General features: G+C 42.8%; 1 protein-coding gene across 1 annotated transcript in view; it reads left to right on the top strand.

The window, feature by feature from the left end:
- Positions 1–11,606, top strand: part of ADGRG4 (adhesion G protein-coupled receptor G4) — a 100,719-nt gene extending 89,113 nt beyond the window's left edge. Inside the window, exons 20-23 of the mRNA XM_072816075.1 lie at positions 957–1,237; positions 6,882–6,983; positions 7,931–8,098; positions 10,534–11,606. Of these exons, the coding sequence (XP_072672176.1) occupies positions 957–1,237; positions 6,882–6,983; positions 7,931–8,098; positions 10,534–10,661 (679 nt within the window). The 3' untranslated portion in view covers positions 10,662–11,606. The remainder of the gene's footprint in view (positions 1–956; positions 1,238–6,881; positions 6,984–7,930; positions 8,099–10,533) is intronic.
- The last annotated feature ends 9,743 nt before the right edge of the window (positions 11,607–21,349 follow it).

The raw sequence follows: 21,349 nt of genomic DNA, 5'->3' as shown, positions 1-21,349 counted from the left end.
TGGAAAAGAGGTCTCAGCTAATTGACACACAGTTAAATTAGTTAAGCTTGTCCATGTTCAAAACTCAGAGGTAATGCCCCTGATAATTGGAAATGCTATTAGATGAAGTATTTGTTCATATAAATCATCACATATTTCTTCTTTAATAGAAACAGTAGAGCCATTAAGAGTCCAGTGGTCAGTGTTGCCTTTTGTCTTCCAAACTTGAGGCTGCAGAGGGAGTTTTAAAATATACATCATTAACATTGATGATCTCTTCATCGTTTGATATAGCATTCAGGAAAGCCAGTCATTGCTCATGTCCTTTTACTGTGATATTTATCATGCAAAGCAGAATTCATCTTGCAAACAAAAGCTCAGGTGTAAAGTGGTGGGGTGGGGTAGGGGGAGAGCCACTTTGGAGTAAAATACATAATTTGTTCTTATGCTGTTGAGGAACAGAATAGCCTCCTAGGGAATTGGACGGAGAAGTTTCTGCATTTCCTCTAGGATTTCTGGTATTAGAAAGAACCCTGGACTGAGGCTCAGGAGATTGGGGTTCGAGCCCCACTCTGCCCCTAATGAGTGTGAGTGAACTCTTGTCAAGACAGCGCCTCTCTTGGGGCACCTGGGGGGCTCAGATGGCTAAGCATCTGCCTTTGGCTCAGGTCATGATCCCGGGGTCCTGGGATTGAGCCCCATGTCCACGTGGGGCTCCCTGCTCAGTGGGGAGTCTGCTTCTTCCTCTCTCTCTGCCCTTCCCACTGCTTCTCTCTCTCTCTCTCTCTCTCTCTCTCTCTCTCTCTCTCTCATAAATACATTTTAAAAATCTTTTAAAAAAAAGACAGTGCCTCTCTCTAGGAACAGGTGCTCTCAGGTGAACTAAAACTGACAAGGTGATCTTGAGTGTCTGACTGAAAACTATAAGTTTGTGTTTATCTATCTCACAATGGCCTTCTCTTCTTTGTCTCTTACAGTTGTTGGATTAAAGATGATTCTATCTTTTACACCTCAGTTGTGGCTTATTTTTGCCTCATATTTCTAATGAATCTCTCCATGTTCTGCACTGTTCTTGCTCAACTGAATTCCATGAACTCCCAAAGCCGCAGGACCCGGCGGAAGATGATCCTGCATGACCTTAAAGGCACAACGAGCCTGACATTCTTACTTGGCCTCACCTGGGGGTTTGCTTTTTTTGCCTGGGGACCTGTGAGGATCTTTTTCTTATATCTTTTTGCCATTTTCAACACGTTGCAAGGTAACTTCTGCTTCTTTGTACTTCCTGTGGCTAGTCAAACCACCACGAAAGCTTTGCTGCTTTGGAAAATAATCTTACCTTTTGGGGATTGAGAGGAGGGAAAGATACTCCAAGAGGCCTCTACTATCAATGGATTGACAGGCAGCCATTGGAAATATTACCCAGATATTAGGACTTCATTAAATGAGCTCACTCTTACTTTGGGATATATAGAAAAGCCCAGAGAGTTAACTCAACTCCAGTTAGTTGGCAATATTTGTATCAAACACTGACTGGTGATTCTACAGTATTCATTGAATCACCACATTGTGCTCGTAAGTGTACAGATATGCACTTACGTTGACATTCTGAAATGCGCAATCCAGTCGAACACAATAATTACTGGACAGTAGAAACACTAAACTTTTGACCCCCTAGACTTTGGCTACATCAGACAGAGATCCAAATATTTTGGGAAGGAGCCAGGCTAGGAAATTGGAGAGTCATAAAGAAATGAAGATGAAGAGTAAAGAGCAGTGGGTCAAGGCAAGAGGCCAAGGTTCTAGTCTTGGTTTTGCTACAAATTGACCTTGGAAGAGTCACCACAACTGATTGGATTAGATGATCATAAACTAATGTCTCTATAGCTCTTTAATTTAATCCCCATTTTCTGGTGAAAGAAGGAAATGATAGTAATGTGGTAGGCAATTGATTGGTAGGCCAAAGATGTCATGAGAAGTAAAAGAGAAGGGTCCAGTTAATATACCTCTGACTAATTGTTGATGTTCATTTTAATCTGACTTTGCCTATTACAAATCTTCAGAGGAAGAGACATGCAGAATGATTTCCTGAGAGTCTCAAACTCTGTTCCGTGTTCTTCTTGTCCTCAAATTTGGCCTAGTTCATTCGAGCCACAGGGGCAGCTATGAGTGAACTTGGGTAGTGCATCGAATCAGGGCCTCCCTTAGTACTCCAAACCATTTACCCACTCAATAAACCTCTTTACCAGACTCCAGTCCACTGGTGATCCATAGGATGCCCCAGCAAGAGAAGAGTTCTATGGTCAAAGAAGTTTGGGAAATGCAGCAAACTGTATTCCCCCATTCTTAAAATGGCACAATACATATCATCGTGGTAAAAGCTCTGAGAAATTCTGCTGGGGGAGGAAAAAACCTTTAAAAATTTATTTGAACCTCGTATTTTAAAAACTTCAGAGCACTTTGTTGTATGGTTATTAACCCCTGAGGAATCTTGGGGAATGTGAATTGGTATGTAGTTATTCGATGCCAGACATTTGCAAGGTGCTGCAGGGAGATGGGGGAACAATCTAGAATAAGGCACAATTTTTGCTCTCATGTCAAGAAACCATCTTATTTTAGAGCAATGAGGTGTATCAGCTGAAACTTTTGCCCCACCAGATACTTCCAAGCATGTTCTGATTGGAATGCTTAAAGACCAAATGCCAGGGAGTAGGATGTGTGCAGAAGTGAATTGGAACCAGATGCCCAGGCAGACTTCTTCCTTAGCAATAAGTTCATTCACTAATTCTGAGAAGAAACACACTCGCCCTCTGGAAAGAGGGGCTAACAGGGAAGCTGACAAAAGAACAAGAAAGCAAAGCTGTTTTAGAACTTACAAAGGAAGAAGGAATGTCTTCAAAACAACAAGTGCTCCATTCCTGTGGTGGAAAGGGGAAGTAGTATCTAAGCAAGAGGCCTCCATGGCTTAGAAGCAGAATCCAGCTGGGGATCTCCTGAGGAATAAGCCCAAAGTCCCACAGATCCAGCATCAACAGAGCCAAGCTGTCTCTGTCTGTCAGATACGCTTTATGTCAACCAAGCACCAAGCATTTTTAGTTCCTCATCCTGCCTTACAAGATAGAATGTGCCATCTTACAGAGAGGGGGTTTGCAGAGCCTTGAGTTTCAAACTCAACTCACACACATACACACACACACACGTGCATGCACACTCAGAGCAGGAATGCAATGAAACAAGTGAACAAATTAGCCATTTAAAAGACAGATAGCAAGTTTGCAATTTTGGCTGAAGGAGGTTGCCCTATGGTCAGATGTGAAAAAAATCTGTGCAGGGAAGGAGGGATGCACAAATAAAAATGCAGGTGACAAAAACCTGACATCTTCCCTCATGCCTATGTTCTAGTGAGTAAGCAAATCAATCTGTTATTGGAAAGAAAAGGGAAAGCTGACAGGCAGAGAAGGAGAGCTGGCAGGCAGCTCATTGGAATTCACATAATAACCTTTAAGTCTGAGAACAAAATAAACTCCATGCAGGAAATCAGAACGGTAATAGGTGCTTGTTGTCACTGTTGCCCCTTGTTCCTGCTGAAGCTGGAGGAGTTTTACATGCTCCAAGACTGGGGTTTGCTCTCACCAGGTTGCTGCACCACCTTCCAGGTGGTTGCTGCTCCGAAAGAGTGAGTGCTGCTCGATTCATCACCACAGTTGTTTGGTTACACGGAGATAAAGCCCTCGGGGGAGTTAGTGAGACATGTCATTCCATTTAGCCTCCAGATTGCTGCCTCCCACCTAGAATCAGAGAGTCTCAGGGCTGGGGCTGGGGACCCAAGATCTTTCAATCCAACTTTCCATCAAGTGACAGAAAGTCACATGCCTCTACCTGAAACTTTCCAGAGACAGAGAGCTCACCATTCTATAAAGCAGAGCATTCAACTTCTCTCTTTTTTAAATTGAAATATATTTGACATTTAACATTGTGCAAATTTAAGGCGTACAACATGTTGATTTGATACACTGATGTATTGTAATATCATAATTTATAATCGGCTCTGCATCTCCGGATCACCCTTTCCTGAGGGTAGAATGTATAGGGCAGTGGTTAAGACCTTGTAACTTATAATCGGCTCTGCATCTTATCCGGATCACCCTTTCCTGAGGGTAGAATGTATAGTGCAGTGTTTAAGACCTTGAGCTTGGGATCCCTGGGTGGTGCCGTGGTTTGGCGCCTGCCTTTGGCCCAGGGCGCGATCCTGGAGACCCTGGATCAAATCCCACGTCGGGCTCCCGGCATGGAGCCTGCTTCTCCCTCTGCCTGTGTCTCTGCCCCCCACCTCTCTCTCTGTGACTATCATGAATAAATAAATAAAACCTTTATAAAAAAAAAAAGACCTTGAGCTTCCCAGCTGGACTGCCTATGTTTGGTTGACACTGGCACCTCAATATTAACCCTGTGACTTGGTCAGATTTATTAGACTTCTTGGACTCTGAGGTCTCTTATCTATAAAAATGAGACTAATATCACAATGCCTATGATATAGTCATTACTTAGTAAACACTAGCTGCAATATGTTACCATGTGGTAGTTCTGTGGCTCCCCTCCCCGCCATTGCTCCTGGTTCTAACCTGGCCACCACACAGAACAAGCCTAATTTGTCCTTTTCATGACGGGCCTTTCAGATCTGCAACTATAGCTACCATATCTCCTCACCTTGTGTTCCCACTCCAAGTCTTCTCTATGCTTGAATACTTCTATTTGTCATCATCACTTTAAAACCAAGCCTCCCAAACTGAATATGGTGCTGGTAGGAGAAAGAGCCAAACTGGGGCAGGATGGCAGGAGACTCTCACCTGCCTCAACCAAGATTCTTGACTTCCATGAATGCCCTAGCTGAAGTGAGCTTTGGGGGCATTTACTAATGACTTGTGCTCAACTAGCAATGAGTTAGGACCACTCTGATCCATTACTAATCATTCACTTCAGCACAACTGGCCAGTAAGGAGGCAAGCTGAACCTTGTATAAAGAACAAAGGGTTGAAAACTGCACTTGGGCCAAAAGAAAGATTTTGAGGCCCAAAAAGATAATATGAAGGTTGCAGAAAACTGTGAGAGTTTGTGTCTCAAGTGCCTTGGAATTCAAGTCAATAAACATCTGTTGGGCTGCTACACATAGAACTGGAGGCAAAGGGAAAAGTGATATGAAGATGAAAAGACTTTACAGTTGGGTGGAGAGATGGGCAACACACGGAGACCGTGGCCACAAAAAGCAAGTTGTATAAGAAACAGAGTGCTATCGGAGCTCAGAAGTGGGAAAAATGAATTTCAGTTTGAGGTACCTAGAAAGGCTTTGTTAATGGGAGTTATTTCTGCCAATTCCACCCTCAAACTTCAGGAGATCCAGTTGGCCCTCCAGAGCATTTGTCATCAGGAAAACCTCAAGTCCTACTTTTTTCTCCCAAGGAGATATTTTATTTTATTTATTTATTTATTTTTTATTTTTTTTATTTTTATTTTTTTAATTTATTTTTTATTGGTGTTAAATTTACCAACATACAGAATAACCCCCAGTGTCCGTCACCCATTCACTCCCATCCCCCGCCCTCCTCCCCTTCTACCACCCCTAGTTCGTTTCCCAGAGTTAGCAGTCTTTACGTTCTGTCTCCCTTTCTGATATTTCCCACACATTTCTTCTCCCTTCCCTTGTATTCCCTTTCACTATTATTTATATTCCCCAAATGAATGAGACCATATAATGTTTGTCCTTCTCCGATTGACTTACTTCACTCAGCATAATACCCTCCAATTCCATCCATCTTGAAGCAAATGGTGGGTATTTGTCATTTCTAATAGCTGAGTAATATTTTAAAGGGTGGGAATGAGAAATGGCCAGCACTGCTGGTGGATACCCTTAGCCCTTCTCTATTCCACTTTCAGGACAAAATCAAGGCTGGCAGTGGGAAATGAAGGTACCAAATTTATGGATTCCACACAGTGTAATTGTGCCAAAGAGTATGTGTATTAGTTTTTTAATGCTGTGTAACAAATTACTCCTAAAGTTTAGCAGCCTAAAGCAACAACACTTATTATCATACCCAGTTACTAAGGGTTGGGAATTCAGGAGCAACTAAGCTGGGTGGTTCTGGCTCAGGTACTCTTTTTTTTTTAATTGGGCTCTATGTCAGAGCCCAATACAAGGCTTGATCTCAAGACCCTGAGATCAAGACCCGACCTGAGATCAAGAGTCAGATGCTTCACTGACTGAGCTGCCCAGGTGCCCCCTGGCTCTGAGACTCTTATGAAGTTGCAGTCAAGCTGTCAGCCAAGGCTGTACTCATGTAGAGACTTGACTGGTTCTGGAGAATTCATTTCCAGGAAGCCTCACTCACGTGGCTGTGGACTGGAAGCCTCACTTCCTCACCATGTCAGCCTCTCCACGGGGCTGCAGGGTGTCGTCAAGCTATAACACTTGGATTCCTTTGGAGGGAGTAATCAGAGATAGAGAGAAGCCACAATGTCTTTTATTACCTATTCTTGGAAGTGACATGCCATCACTTCTGCCATATTCTATTGATACAGTGTAGGAGGAGATGACACAAGGATACAAATGTCAAGATGTAGGGATCATTGAGAGCCATCTGAGAAGTAGACTACCATTGCAGGGCTGCTCTCTCAAACTTTAGGATAGACAGTAGCCCAGGGGGGAAACTATGGTTGATATGAAGTCTTGATACATACCTTCTTATCATCACTGCCTTTGAGAGGGAAGCTAGAAAGATGAACTCAGAAAACCATAATGGCCCTGAGGTTCCTTAGGAGGAGTATCTATGGTAATAAGAGTAGACCTGGGTCTGGGCATTGGTGACCACTGGCAAAAGAAGCTGAAACACACTGACCTTCTTTTGACTTAGGATTCCTCATTTTCATGTTTTACTGCGTAATGAAGGAGAGTGTGCGGGAGCAGTGGCAGATACACTTCTGTTGCGGGTGGTTACGACTGGATAACTCTTCTGGTAAGATGCCAGTTTGGGTAAGGTTTTGAATTTTAGAGGTTTCACACAATTGATCTGATTAACTTGTCTCCTGACTTGAGTTCAGAGAGCATTGGTATCAAAGTGGAGGCTGTTTCCACGTCATGAAAATGATTTGTACTTCTGTGCTGAGATGAATGAAGTCAAGTGAGGAATGTGACTTGGGCCATATTTTAACTTAGTGAAGCTTCTCTTTTGGCCCAGATTCCTTGGATTGCTTGTCCTGGCTGTCACCTCAATCTCAACTCAATTAAAAAGAATGTTGATTGAGTGCCCTACTGTGTTTCAGGCCCTGGGTCACAGGGGCTTTCTGGCCTATAGCCAATAGTGGGTTGAATGGATATGGGAAGCAAGGAGCAATAGTGGAGAAGCCTTACAGGATGGAGCGATGGATCATCCTGCACAGCAGGAGATGTGGTGAACCCCGGTGCTGCCTCTGAGAATATCTACAGTCCAGGCAAATTGATTTTCTATGTGTCAAAAGGCTCTTCCATACAATTCAGAGGGCTTCTCTCAGCCTCAATGCAAAGCCCAGTCTGTTTCTTCTAGGGAAGGCAAATGTTTGAACTTGAAGATTTTATAAGTAGCACAGAAATCTCCCTCCTTTATGCTATAAGTAGCACAGAGATCTCCCTCCTTTATGCTGGGAATGTCAATAACCTGCTGGTTCCTGTGCCAGGCTCTAATGAGAGCAGGCATCTTTGGTAAATGAATTAGCTCTGCCTGTATCACACATCACAGTATGAATCTACTTTTCACAACTTCATAGATAAACTGACTCCTTGAGGTACCTAGAACAGATGCTCTGTGCATTAAGGTTATTTTTTAATAGGATTATTGAGGTAAAATTTATACATCATACAATTCTCCCATGTTAAGTGTAGAATGTGATGGGTTTTATGGTTTTAACTTTTCTGGTGTCATTTCAGACAGGGACAGCAGGTGTGGGCTACATGTTGGGTATAAACAAGAGAGATTGAAGAAAACCTTCCAGAAGAAATTGTTGACACCATCCCTCAAGTCAACTATGACGAGTTCCACTTTGAAATCTTTAGGCTCTGCACAATGCACTCTTTCGGAAATATGCTTCCCAAATGGTGAGCAAAAAGCTACATTGTCTACATTTACATTCCAGAAATATTGAATTAATGTGAGGCCACATACATGGTCTTGGGAAATCCTTCCTCCTCAAAACTAAAAGCACATGTGCATGTATATACCTGGGCTCATTCCTGGCTGAGAGCGTGCATATAGAAGAACCTAGTGAACTTAGTATGTGCAAACCTGGTGGGTTATTAGACTCGGGCAGGAGGGAAGAGACTAAAGGTCAAAACAAATTCATGTGTAATTCAAAACAGTTGTCAGAGATGGTTAAACCCAGAAGGAACCTTAGACAATGTCTAGTGTGATCTTGTTTTCCAGAGGAGGAACCTTAAATGAGGAAAGGAAAATGCCTTATGGCCACTCACTCACCATCAGCAGCAGAACTAGGGCCAGAACTCAGGTTTCCTGGCTCTCAGGCTAGCGCACATCACACACCACCAAGAGCACCAAATGTGCTGCACGACACTATTAGAGGCTCAGCTTCTTCCACAGGAAGCCAGATTTTTAGGTACAGAGGCAGTTGTGGAGGTGGAGGTGGGTGTTGGGAGGGAAAAATGTAGGGAAAGGATTGATCTAAAGGCCCGAAGTGAAGAGAAAGACAAAGGGAACAAGGACTTAGGAACTCAGACTTATGTTGTGATGCCTCTGTGTTGTGTACTTCTAGTTGGACAATGGTGCAGTGACCTTTGGTTGCCTTTCTTAAGGACCAAAGTAGATTCCAGTTCACACATCTAGAACACCTTTGGTGGCCTGACTGTAGTCATTCTCACACTTTCTCATTGCCGGTGGTAGAATTGCCTTATCAGCTTGTATTTTACATCATGTTGATTCCACACAGCAGTTATATTTCCAAGGGCTGTGGCCAATCTGGAATCAGCATGGTGAGTAAAAAAAAAATAAAGGCAACAAGGAACACCTGGCAGCTTGATTGGCAGAGCATGGGACTCTTGATCTCAAGGTCATGAGTTCAAGCCCCATTTTGTGTGTAGAGATTACTTAAATGATAAAAAATAATAATAAATAAATATTCTTAAAAATGAGGGTTCAAGTCCTTTGGTTCAAGTCCCATCTCTGTCACTAACTCTGTGACCTAGGGCACATCACTCCCCTACACGAAGCTGCATTATCTCTACCTTCAACATGAGGATGCTAGGATGGATGGTTAATCTCCAAAGTGCCTACCAGCTTCAGGACTGTGTGGGGCAGCATTGTTTCCTAGTTTAGGCTTGATTGGCCTATGTGCAGTCTCAGGCTCCTTCTCTGTATGGGGAAGTTGGTGCATATGGAAAGACTCATTCCATGCCCACAAGCGTCTATCACTCTGGCCAGCTAACTTGCAGATATGCTCTGCTGCTCATATGGAGGCACTGGGGAGCCATAGCATATAACAGAGGGCAGGAGTTGTGGAAGCTGCTTAGTAGAGAATAGTTGAAGCTGATAGGGAACTAGTTTTGCACAAGGGTTAATTAGTATTGGCTCTCCTGCTGTCCCTGAGGGATATTGTTTCATTAGCAAATATATGGCTTGAATGTACGTGTCTTTCCTCAGGGGGGAGATGGTAGCCCCCTGTGCCCAGGATTTTAGGGTTGTTTTTAATATTATGCCCAGGATTTTTAAAAAAGATTTTATTTATTTATTCATGAGAGACACAGAGAGAGAGAGAGAGAGAGGCAGAAACACAGGCAGAAGGAGAAGCAGGCTCCATGCAGGGAGCCCAATGTGGGACTCAATCCCAGGACTAGATCCTGGGACTCCAAGATCACACCCTGAGCCGAAGGCAGACTCCCAACAGCTGAGCCACCCAGGTGTCCCCATGCCCAGTATTTTAATGTTGTTGTACCAAGCAATAGATCCAGAGAGCTGAGGGGCCTGAAGTTGTGACCAAGACCTGGCTGGTGGGGCAGGTAGTCTAGCCTCTTGGGCCACAGGTTCTAAATCTGCTGTCTGGATGTTGCCAACAGACAGTCAGAGCCAGGCAGCTTAATTTCTATTAGCATAGAGTGAAGCTGTGCCTTCTGTACCACTGGGCACTCTCAGGCTTTAGAAACAGCTAAGGCTTCTGAGCAAGAATATCTGATTCACAGGGGCTGTGGATATGTGTGTGTCACCAGTTTGTGTGGTCCCTTCCTGAAGGCATTCAACATTTGTCCATGAATATCCTTCCCTAGGTCAAGGTTACTATGAATAACACAGCCTGTTATTAACAATGCGGGAAGAACATATGCACTTGTAATTGCCTAAACGGTGCTGTCAGGATGAATGAATTTACTCTGGATCTGTAGAAACTACCCAAGGAAAACACCACAACCTTTACTTCCTAATTCCTCTTATTCACTCCTTCTTTTGGTAAAAATTATCTGATGCTTCTACTATCTTTGAAGTCCCCAGTGCCACTGCTGAGAATGTCCTTTTTCTTTCTTTAACGCAGGTGACTTTGATGAAGATCCCTACTGTTTCTCTCCCTTGAGTTGCGAAGTTGTGCCTAATTATGTGAGAAGAATATTACCTGTGGAAGTCAAGATGAATTCCACTCACAAACAGAGATTTCTTGAATAATTCCCAGCAGAGATACCCACCTCCCCCCAGCTCCAGATTAGGGAAAATGTTGAGTTTGTGAAGCCATCTGCTCCAACTTTGTATTCTAAATATTATTTTGGAAGGAGCATAGTGAAATAGCATTTAGTGGATATTAAAGTCAGAAGATTTCTCCTATTCTTTGTTATAGCTGTTTCTTTCTTTTTCCAGATGAGATTTGAGCTTATGGTTATAATATATTATGGGACGCATGTCTACAGTACTGGAGATTTTGTTTCAAAAATTCTAAATGTCCCTATCCTGAAAGAAAAGGATCAAGTTCAGGGTCCTCACTGCACTGCGAATGAAATAATATAAGGCTGCCAAAGTTTTCGGATATCCAGTGGGCTTGACACCCACAGGGGAAGTAGAAAGAGTCACAAGGTCATACCTTCTGGAAAAAAAAAAATACCCTGTTGGCCTGTCATGACAAAGCATCTGAAATCCCCATTATTCAAGTCACTCTTTGATTGAATCCCCTTGTTGACATGTAAACATGTTTTGTGAAAAGGGTGGCTCATCATTCCATAGACACCAGTGAACTCCTTAGTGGGGATGAATTTCTTAGCCAAGACAGTCCCTGAGGGGACAGCAAGCAGGGTTCTGAGGAATGTGACAGAACAAGAGCTGTTTGAAGCTGGTGGTTCTCCTTAGGGAGGAAAGGACAAGTCAGGGTGAACTGGACAGTGCCGGGATAGAAGTGAAAAAGAGTTACCCAGAGGCAACAGAGTGAGCGCTGAGGATGAATTCTGCCTGCTTTTTGCTCTGTGGGTAAGCATAGTGTGTGGCCTTCTTAATCCTTTCCCAAATATTGCTACTGAGCCTTCCTAGCCAGGCAGGTTGCTCACATTTGGCCTTGGGTAGCAAGAAGTATGGAGAAGAACATTTTGGAAAGATACACAAGCAACTGATTATCAGTGGTTGCCTTCAGGAAGGGGAACTGGGTATCTGGGAAGAAGGGAGACATACTTTTCACTCTCTACCTCTTGATATCTTTGAATATTGTATTGAGAGAATATATTAATCTGTATACAATAAATGAATGAATACATACATAAATATGGAAACTGGACCTTTCCAATGAGAAAGAAAAGTGAACTCTTTGGTTTCAACACCATAAATCAAATCCTCCATAATCCTTGGGAATACATATGGTACCGCTAGTGGGCTGGGGCAACAGCAGAGCTAGGTTCAAATCCCAGCTTTGTCACTTCTTAGAGTTGAGACTCAGGGAAATAACGTAATAGTACATTCATTATAAAGTTCAAATGAGACTTACATGAAGTCTACGCATTTTCTAACACAGTGAAACACAGTACATCTTAACCACTTTCTCTTTATAACGCACATCCACTTACCTCTCACCCTTTCATGGCCCACCGGCCGCATCTCCCCATTGGATGCGGTATCACATTGGATCCTGTAAGCAAGAGTTAATGCTGACTACGAAATAGACCAGAGAACTGGCGCCAGGCACTGGTATGAAGCTCCTAGACTCCCCTTTGTCCCCTCTACCATCTGAAGTAACATTAAAAAAAAGGTAGGCAGGCCCTTAGGCCTCCAGATACCTGCCTCAGAGTCCGTTCCCTTGCCTACGAAATTTTGTTTTTGAGGTAATCTCACAACCATTGTTATCTGTGGGTCTATATGTGTACTTTTTTGTTAAAGAAGGTGAGTGTGTGAGTGTGCATATGTGTGTGAAAGGACTAACATAAATAATGAACAAATTGTGTCTTGAATTTGGAAAATGTCTTTGAACTGACAATATTTTCACCTTCATTTGAAAACAAATTTAGGGACAGGACTTCAATATAATGAACAGATCTAAAAATATATACATTCTGCAAATGCTTTGACTTGGAGAATCATTTTGGCTGTGAAAGTGCCCATGACTGTTCTGCTCCTGCTGGAGTGATGAATATACAGCCTGTCTCTAATGACCTGACATGCTGTCAAGAACAGAAACATTATTTCATAGAAAAGTTCATGATTCCTGTCATGACTCCTCCTACTAATTAGTAAAGCATGGGTTTTCCACAAATTAGACAATTTGAAATTCTAGGGGAAACACTGATTAAGCGTCCTTTGGGCATCCTTTGGTTTGCTGTTCCTGGGCCCACAAAATGGCTGACGTTGTGTGAAGGCAGGCCCGCATGATTATAGAAAAGAGACCCTAGAACCTTTGTGCTGCTTTCAATCAACAATCCACCCCCAAGTATTCATTGAGCCATAATATGGAGAGAAAGATTCAGACATGTCATCCATAGGTCACTACCTCCAGCAGCTTACCATCCACTTGAGGAGACCAGATACACACACTAGAATAGACAATGATCGAAGTAGGGAGGATACAGTGGAAGAGTAGTGCTTCACAGACAGGAACTGATGCAGTGTTTAGTCAAGCTGAAGGTGAGTGTCAGGTTTAATCCGATTGGTAGTGAAATGGAATAGAGAGGCCAGGCAAAAGTTGGTCAAAACAGGCTTTTAATGGGACGCGCTCTTGGGCAAGGTTCCGCAGCCCACAGCGGAGGAAGAGAGCGGGAAAGTCTTGGGCTGGGGGAAGTCATGCCCAGGCAAACCGAAGGGGGTTGGTTATAAAGAGTTTTCACTGCTGGGGATTTACCCCAAAGATACAGATGCAATGAAACGCCGGGACACCTGCACCCCGATGTTTCTAGCAGCAATGTCCACAATAGCCAAACTGTGGAAGGAGCCTCGGTGTCCATCGAAAGATGAATGGATAAAGATGTGGTCTATGTATACAATGGAATATTATTCAGCCATTAGAAATGACAAATACCCACCATTTGCTTCGACGTGGATGGACCTGGAGGGTATTATGTTGAGTGAAATGAGTCAATCGGAGAAGGACAAACATTATATGGTCTCATTCATTTGGGGAATATAAATAATAGTGAAAGGGAATAGAAGGGAAGGGAGAAGAAATGGGTAGGAAATATCAGAAAGGGAGACAGAACATGAAGACTCCTAACTCTGGGAAATGAACTAGGGGTGGTGGAAGGGGAGGAGGGCGTGGAGTGGGGGGTGAATGGGTGACGGGCACTGAGGGGGGCACTTGACGGGATGAGCACTGGGTGTTATGCTATACGTTGGCAAATTGAACACCAATAAAAATAAATAAATAAATTGTACATTGAAAAAAAGAGTTTTCAGCGGGAAGATGGGGACAGGACGGCATTATGATTAGGGCAAGGGTTACAGGTCTTGTAAACTAAGTTAGGGTAGGGTGGCAAGGCGGCATTGGTGGGAAGATGGGGGTGGGGCGGCAAGGCGGCATTATTGGGAGGTTGCCAGCCTAGGGTGGCCGTTTTGAGGTTCCCAGTCTCGCCAGCCCAACATGGAGTATTCTAGGTTTGGAAGGGGGCAGCTTTGGTAAGGCAGGATCTCATTTCTCAATATCACAGGCAAATGCTCTGTATGAAGTAGGAGCCAGAAAATCTACAAAAGCCCTTTGGAGTTTCAGGGTATGGGCTCTGTCTTCTCATTCTCTGCTGTGTCTTAGACACCCTGTGGGCAAGCCCAAAAATGCTAAACAGCACTAAACTTTATCTGGACCAAGTTTGAGGAAGCTCCTGCCTGGTACTTGAATCTTTACTTGTTTTGTCAGAAGTCCCAAAGGTGATGGTGACCATGTGTGATGGTCCAGATGGTCTGCCTCCCCTGAACCCAGAAATATGGGACGGTTGTTGGTTGGAAGGGTAAGAGGAGGTAAGACTTGTATCTTTGACGGCTCAAGCCTATGCTTAATCGATGTCTTTCTGATCCTGACCCTCAAGTATTTAGGGGACATGATGAGTTTGAAGCAACGGAGAAAAGACCTAGTTATACTTCTGTTGATTAGACAAAACAAAGAGATGGATTAAATTCATTCTTAGAATATCTGACACCATACATATTCATCATATGCATGGATAAATGAATGAATGGTCTACATGACAGAATATATGAAAGCAATAGCTGACTTCCTTATCTAGGGTTTCTTTTTTTAAGATTTTATTTATTTATTCATGAGAGACACACAGAGAGAGGCCGAGACATAGGCAAAGGGAGGAGCAGGCTCCCTGAGGGGATCCTAATGTAGGACTCGATCCCAGGACCCTGGGATCACAACCTGAGCCAAAGGCAGACACTCAACCACTGAGCCACTCACGTGACCCTTATCTAGGATTTCTTTTTTTTTTTTTAAATATTTCTTAAAGATTTATTTATTTGTTCATGAGAGACACACAGAGAGATAGAGGCAGAGACATTGGCAGGGAGAGAAGCAGGCTCACCACAGGGAGCCTAATGAGGGACTAGATCCCAGATCCCGGGATCACGCCCTGAGCCAAAGGCAGATGCTCAACCGCTGAGCCACCTAGGCATCCCTAGGGTTTTTTTATCTTAGTGCTAAGTAAACCTATGTTACCCACTCATACATGAGCTTCATGAGGGCAGAATCCTTGTCTGCCTTGTCAATTACTATACAGTCAGTGCTTGGCACAATGTTTCATTAAAGGTTCTTTGGTGGCCAGAAACAAACAAAATGTCTTTAAATTGACAATATTGTCAGTTCTGGTTACCCAAGGGGAAGAGAATTGGTGGAAAGAGTTGGGGAACTCATATAATTTATGGGAAGGTTAAAGAACAGGGCTTGAAAAAAAGAGGTCTACAAATCAGGAACCATACAGGTAGCTTCCTAGCCAACAAACATCTTGTAAGGGCATCAAACCTGAGAAAAATAAAGTAATTTCTTCTATCCTCATGTTGTCAGTTTAAGATTCAGAGTCTCACGAGACTGCTTCTGATCAGCTGAGCTTAAATTTTATGCTGTACTAAGCAGTCAGATGAGAAATGTGGCAGAAGAAACCTTCAGGGAGACTTTTGGTTTTACATACATTCTTTTTAAAAAATATATTTTATGTATTTATTTATTCATGAGAGAGAGAGAGAGAAACAGGTTCCATGCAGGGAGCCTGATGTGGGACTTGATCCCCGGTCTCCAGGATCATGCCCTGGGCCTAAGGCAGACACTTAACTGCTGAGCCACCCAGGCGTCCCAAGCCTCCTGGTCTTGATAGTGGTAGGATAGGAGCTTGGATTTACTATCCCACCAAGAACACCCCCAGCGGGAGAAAAGTCATTCTGCAAAAAAAATGAGGATGCTGTTAAGAATGTACTAGTAGGTGGCAGAGGGGGGAATTGCACATTTGCTCACTATGCACAATACAGGACTGAATGTATTTTGTTTGAGTGAATGGCTCATTCAGTCACATACTTCTTCAATGAGGGTACAACAATGCTTGGAAGAGGAGATTCTGCCCCCCTAATCCCGGCCATGCCTCATTCATGTATTCTCTTGTTTTTTAAAGGCTAAGGTATATCAGGACATGTTGAGAGTTCAAAGTAAGCATCCCAGAATGATGGAGAAGAGTGCTGTTATAAATGGTGACTTTAAGAGATCTTAGGTACACAGGTTGACCTTACTCTGAGGAAAATCAATATATAAAACCGAGCTTGGTTGTCTATGTTGTTGCCACATCTCTCCAGAAGACTTCACAACTCATTACATTCCTCAGTAAAGCTGCTTCACTCTATCGCTCTCTAAAATTTCCCCCATATATCTGAAAATATATTGTGATCCCAACTTCTAGGATCCTTCGGCTCTGATTAGGGAGGGCTTGGTTGTCTGAAAAGGAAATGAGAAGGAATCCTGCTTCCATTCTCCAGCTCACCATACTATTGGCAGGGTATTCTCAAAGTGAGGTTCATAGAAAAGGGGGAGGCATATGGCACTCAGGGCCCTGCACTGGAGAACTCTGGTGCGAATATTAAAAAAAAAGACCCAGGGGCATCCCGGGTGGCTCAGCGGTTTAGCGCTGCCTTCAGCCCAGGGCGTGATCCTGGAGACCCGGGATGGAGTCCCACATTGGGCTCCCTGCATGGAGCCTGCTTCTCCCTCTGCCTGTGTCTCTGCCTCTCTCTCTGTATCTCTCTGTGTCTCTCATGGATAAATAAATAAAATCTTAAAAAAAAAAAGACCCAGAAGACATGAGTAAGTGGTAACTTCAAATATTGAGAAAATTCATCTCATCTAAATATATAAGAAAACTACAGATGTTTCCTTAACATATGCAATCCTATGCAAATAGTTATGTAAATTAAACAAAAACTTGGGACTGGCAAATTCCCAAGTTTCCAAGATTTACTTATTTTAACCTAGTATTCATCATAAAAATGAGGTTGAGGATTTTTGCTTACACCCCATACATAACACTTAGATGTGGGGAACAGGCAAGAGTGAAGGATATGCTCCATTAACAGGGTGGAGGCACTCATGTCGGGACAGGCTGGATAGATGGTTATATGGATGAATGGATGGATAAAATGGAAGGGTAGATGGATAGACAGACAGACAAGTAGATAGATACACAGGTAGATGGATGTCATTCTTGCCTTTAAAATGTTAGCCAACTCATCCATCATGCTTGGTTGTAGGCAGCAATGGGACTAGAAATGGAAATGAATCTGAGTTGCAGTGAATTTTGATGAAGGCCTAGTTCATGCAAGAAAGATTTTAAAAATTACTCAGCCCACAAATTCCCAGAGGAATGGAAAACTTTAGAAACAGTTACAGGGGAAGAATGAAGACCTAGTGTAACAGGCTCCATCCAATCTTCATACACTGGCCCTTTTGGGAGTAGAGACAGAGGGGGATACTTTGTGGGTCAGACTTCCCCAGCCAGCATCATCTGGGTCTTTCATGGACTGAAGAAATGAGTTTGTGGAAGACTCACAGTGAGCTGGCTCAGATTCTAGCTGTCTTCCATCCAGAAAATATTCTTCCCAAGTCCTCTCCCCACCCTTTATTGATTGCAGATGGTAGTGTACAAGGCATACTCTTCTGCACCTTGACTTTTTTGTTATTGTTTTTGTCGTGTCACATTCAACAATACATCAGGACACAAAGAGCTTCCTTTTTTCAAAGGCTGCATTGTATTCCATGGTATGGCTATACCGTAACTTTTCAAAGCAGGTTCCCTAAAAATGGTTTCCAAACTTCTGCTCTTTCAAATAAATGCTGCAACACATCACCTTATACATGTGGGGAAAAAAAAAACAGAAATCAGGTTGTGGACCAGAGGTTGGGGGGAATATTTCCTAATATGAGGGCCAGTAGCTATGTAGTTAATGAGTGGTAAAAGGGGATCCCTCTCTGCCTCCTTTCAACCCCAGTCCAGAAGTGACAGTGAGTAAAGGTTTAAGGAAGGTCTGACATTCTTTTTACCCATTATCGTACCACGTATAGAATGTTGGGCATTACAGGCACTTCCTCTACGCCCAGCTCTATGCCATAGAAGATAGAACAGTGAATAAGCCACAGTTCTACCCATAACAAACTGGGACCATCTTTAGGGTAATGACACATCCACACCTGTAACAATTTGTCCACAGTGACATATGTTAACTCTTCAAATTGTGTGATAGAGACCTTTAGGCATAATACACAGTAGCCACTTAATTATGAATTCAATTCCACAAATACTTATTGAGCATCTGCCCTGATAGATACCAAACAAGATAGACACAGTTCCTATAATCATTCGGGGAGACAGAAAGTGAAGTATGCATCACAATCCAGTGTGTGATACTCTCATTCACTATGAGTGGGGGTTCCAATTTACACAGCTCGTGGGACAACAAACAGGTGTGACATCTTTGGAAAACTATTTTGTAGCTTCTAATAAAAAGTTAAACACACTCTGAGCCAGCCATTTCACTCCTAGGAAAATGTAAACATAAGTCCACCAAAAGACTTGCTCACAAAGGTTTGCAGCCACTTTATTCATAACAGCCAAGAAAGTAGAAACAACTTAAATTACTCACCAAAAAGTGAAGGGAGAGACAAACTGGGATGCTCATCCAATAGAGTACTATGTAACAGTAACAAAAGAATGGACACTGGATACACATAACCACATGGATAAATATAAACTATATGTCAAGTCACAGAAGCCAGACACAACAGGGAATATAGTGCGTGATTTTATATATAAGCAAAAATAACTGATAATTATGGAAGTCAGGACAGTGGTGATCTCTAGGGGAGGGATATGTGCTGGGACGGCATAAAAGGGAACTTCTGGGGTGCTTAGAAATGGTGGATATCTTGATCTACATGGTGGTCACACAGGTATATACACTTAGAGAAGTCCATCCAGTTCCACAGTTTAAAAAGTGCGCTTTATGCATTTACTGTGCATATGCTCTGTCTCAGTTGAAAAGTGAGAAGAAAAAAGCCACACACTTTTTTTGAGGGTACTTTTGCAGTATCCATACAAATGGGTGTACATCCAAAAGTATGTACATATACTTGCCCCAGAAATCCCATTTCTAACATTCTATCCAGCACAGGAATACAAAGATTAATGGACAAAGGTTTTTCTCAGTTTTATTTATTTTTCTATATGTTCATCTTTTTTAAAAATTGAATGTAATTAGCATATGATGTTACATGAGTTTCAGGTATGCAACATAGTGATTTAACAATTCTATGTATTATATTATTCAGTGCTCACCATGATAAGTATAGTCCCCATCTGTCACTATACAATGATATTGCAATATTATTGACCGTCTTCCCTCTGCTGTACTTTCCATCTCCATGACTTATTAATTCTATAACTGGAAGTTTGTACCTCTTAATCCCCTTTATCTACTTTTGTCCATGGGCAAAGCCATTCACTGAAACCCTGAAATGGTAAGAACTGGGAATAAACTAAAGTCCAGCAATATCATAATAGGTAAATAAATGTGGCATACATAATCTGGGATGCAGCTGGTAAAAAGAATAAATTATATCGAGCAGTCTCGGGGGCGCAGTGGTTTAGCCTGCCTGCAGCCCGGGGTGTGATCCTGGAGACCCGGGATCGAGTCCTACATCGGACTCCCTGCATGGAGCCTGCTTCTCCCTCTGCCTGTGTCTCTGCCTCTCTCTCTGTGTGTAAATTATATCAATATGAATAAAAATATAAAGATATCCACGATATATTTTTATGCTAAAAAGCAAGTTGGGGATCCCTGGGTGGCGCAGCGGTTTGGCGCCTGCCTTTGGCCCAGGGCGCGATCCTGGAGACCCGGGATCGAATCCCACATCGGGCTCCCGGTGCATGGAGCCTGCTTCTCCCTCTGCCTGTGTCTCTGCCTCTCTCTCTCTCTCTCTCTCTCTCTGTGACTATCATAAATAAATAAAAATTAAAAAAAAATTAAAAAAAAAAATAAAATAAAAAGCAAGTTGCCAAACAGCACATATAGTATAATAAAGTACGTGTACAAACAAAAACTGTGTGTGAATGCTATCCATATACATGCAGCAAGATAAGTGTATAAAGGCACATACCTCCTTGTCAATAGAGGCTTACCTCTGGGGAGAGTAAGTGGTGAGGGCTTTCACTTCTTAGTTTAAATACTTATGTACTGTTTTCATTTTTATAACAAGCTTCTATATCTCTTGTAATTTACACTTTTGGTAATGATTGCAATATATACAGTGCTATGAGTTTCCCTGGCTTGGGAAATCAAATGGCTGACGATGCCATTCACTCACTAAGATAATAATAGTGAGGTGATTGAAGGGGGGGGGGAGTTGGTGAGAAGGATGATGAATTCAGTCTCAGACATCTGGTTTTGAGATGCAGATGTCTGGAAGGCAGGTGATGGGGCAGAGGGGAGCGATCAGGGTGGAGATCGAGATTCAGTGATATGGATGGCAATCAAAGCCCAGAAATGAAGAACATCAAGGAGCAGACAGAAATGGATCAACCTGCAAAGCATACCTTGAAGGAATGGCTAGACAGGTAGGAAGAAAATCAAGAGTATGGTGTCATGCAAGCCAAGGAAAGAGAAGTTCATGATGGACACAGTACTCAATGGTGACAAATGTTGATGCAAATGGACATACAATAAGCAGAGAAATGTGTGTTCTGGATTTAGTGACAAGAGAGCTTTGGTGACATCTAGGAGGTTGTGTGAGTTTGGGGGCAAATATAGCTCTTTCAATAAATTTAGTTGCTAAGTTGCAGGAGTTAGTGGTAGAGATGATGGTCACTGGAAGGGACTGAGGTTGAGAAAGATTTTTTTTTTTTAGAAAGATTTTTTAATATGATGCTTAAAAGATTTTATTTTTGGGCAGCCCTGGTGACTCAGCGGTTTAGCGCCGCCTTCAGCCCAGGGTGTGATCCTGGAGACCCGGGATCGAGTCCCACGTCGGGTTCCCTGCATGGAGCCTGCTTCTCCCTCTGCCTGTGTCTCTGCCTCTCTCTCTCTCTCTCTCTCTCTCTCTCTCTCTGTGTGTGTGTGTGTCTCATGAATAAATAAACAAAAATCTTTAAATAAAAAAAAGAATTTATTTTTAAGTCATCTCTACACCCAATGTGGGGCTCAAACTCATCCCTGAGATTAAGAGTTGGAAGCTTTACTGACTGAGCCAGCCAGGTGCCCTGAGAGAGATTTTTTAAATGTAGTCTTAAAATCAGAAAGACTTGAACACATTGACATGGTGATGGGAAGTAGCTAGTAGAAGTGTAGAGACTGAAATATTGAGGAAGACAGGGTGTGATTTAGCCACTAGAGCAAGGAAGGAGGGGATGGGATCTATAGGAAGGAAGGAA

This window comes from Canis lupus, chromosome X (assembly GCF_048164855.1).
Source record: "Canis lupus baileyi chromosome X, mCanLup2.hap1, whole genome shotgun sequence".
NCBI classification, from domain to species: Eukaryota; Metazoa; Chordata; class Mammalia; order Carnivora; family Canidae; genus Canis; species Canis lupus.
This window is presented reverse-complemented; position numbering and strand designations above follow the sequence as displayed.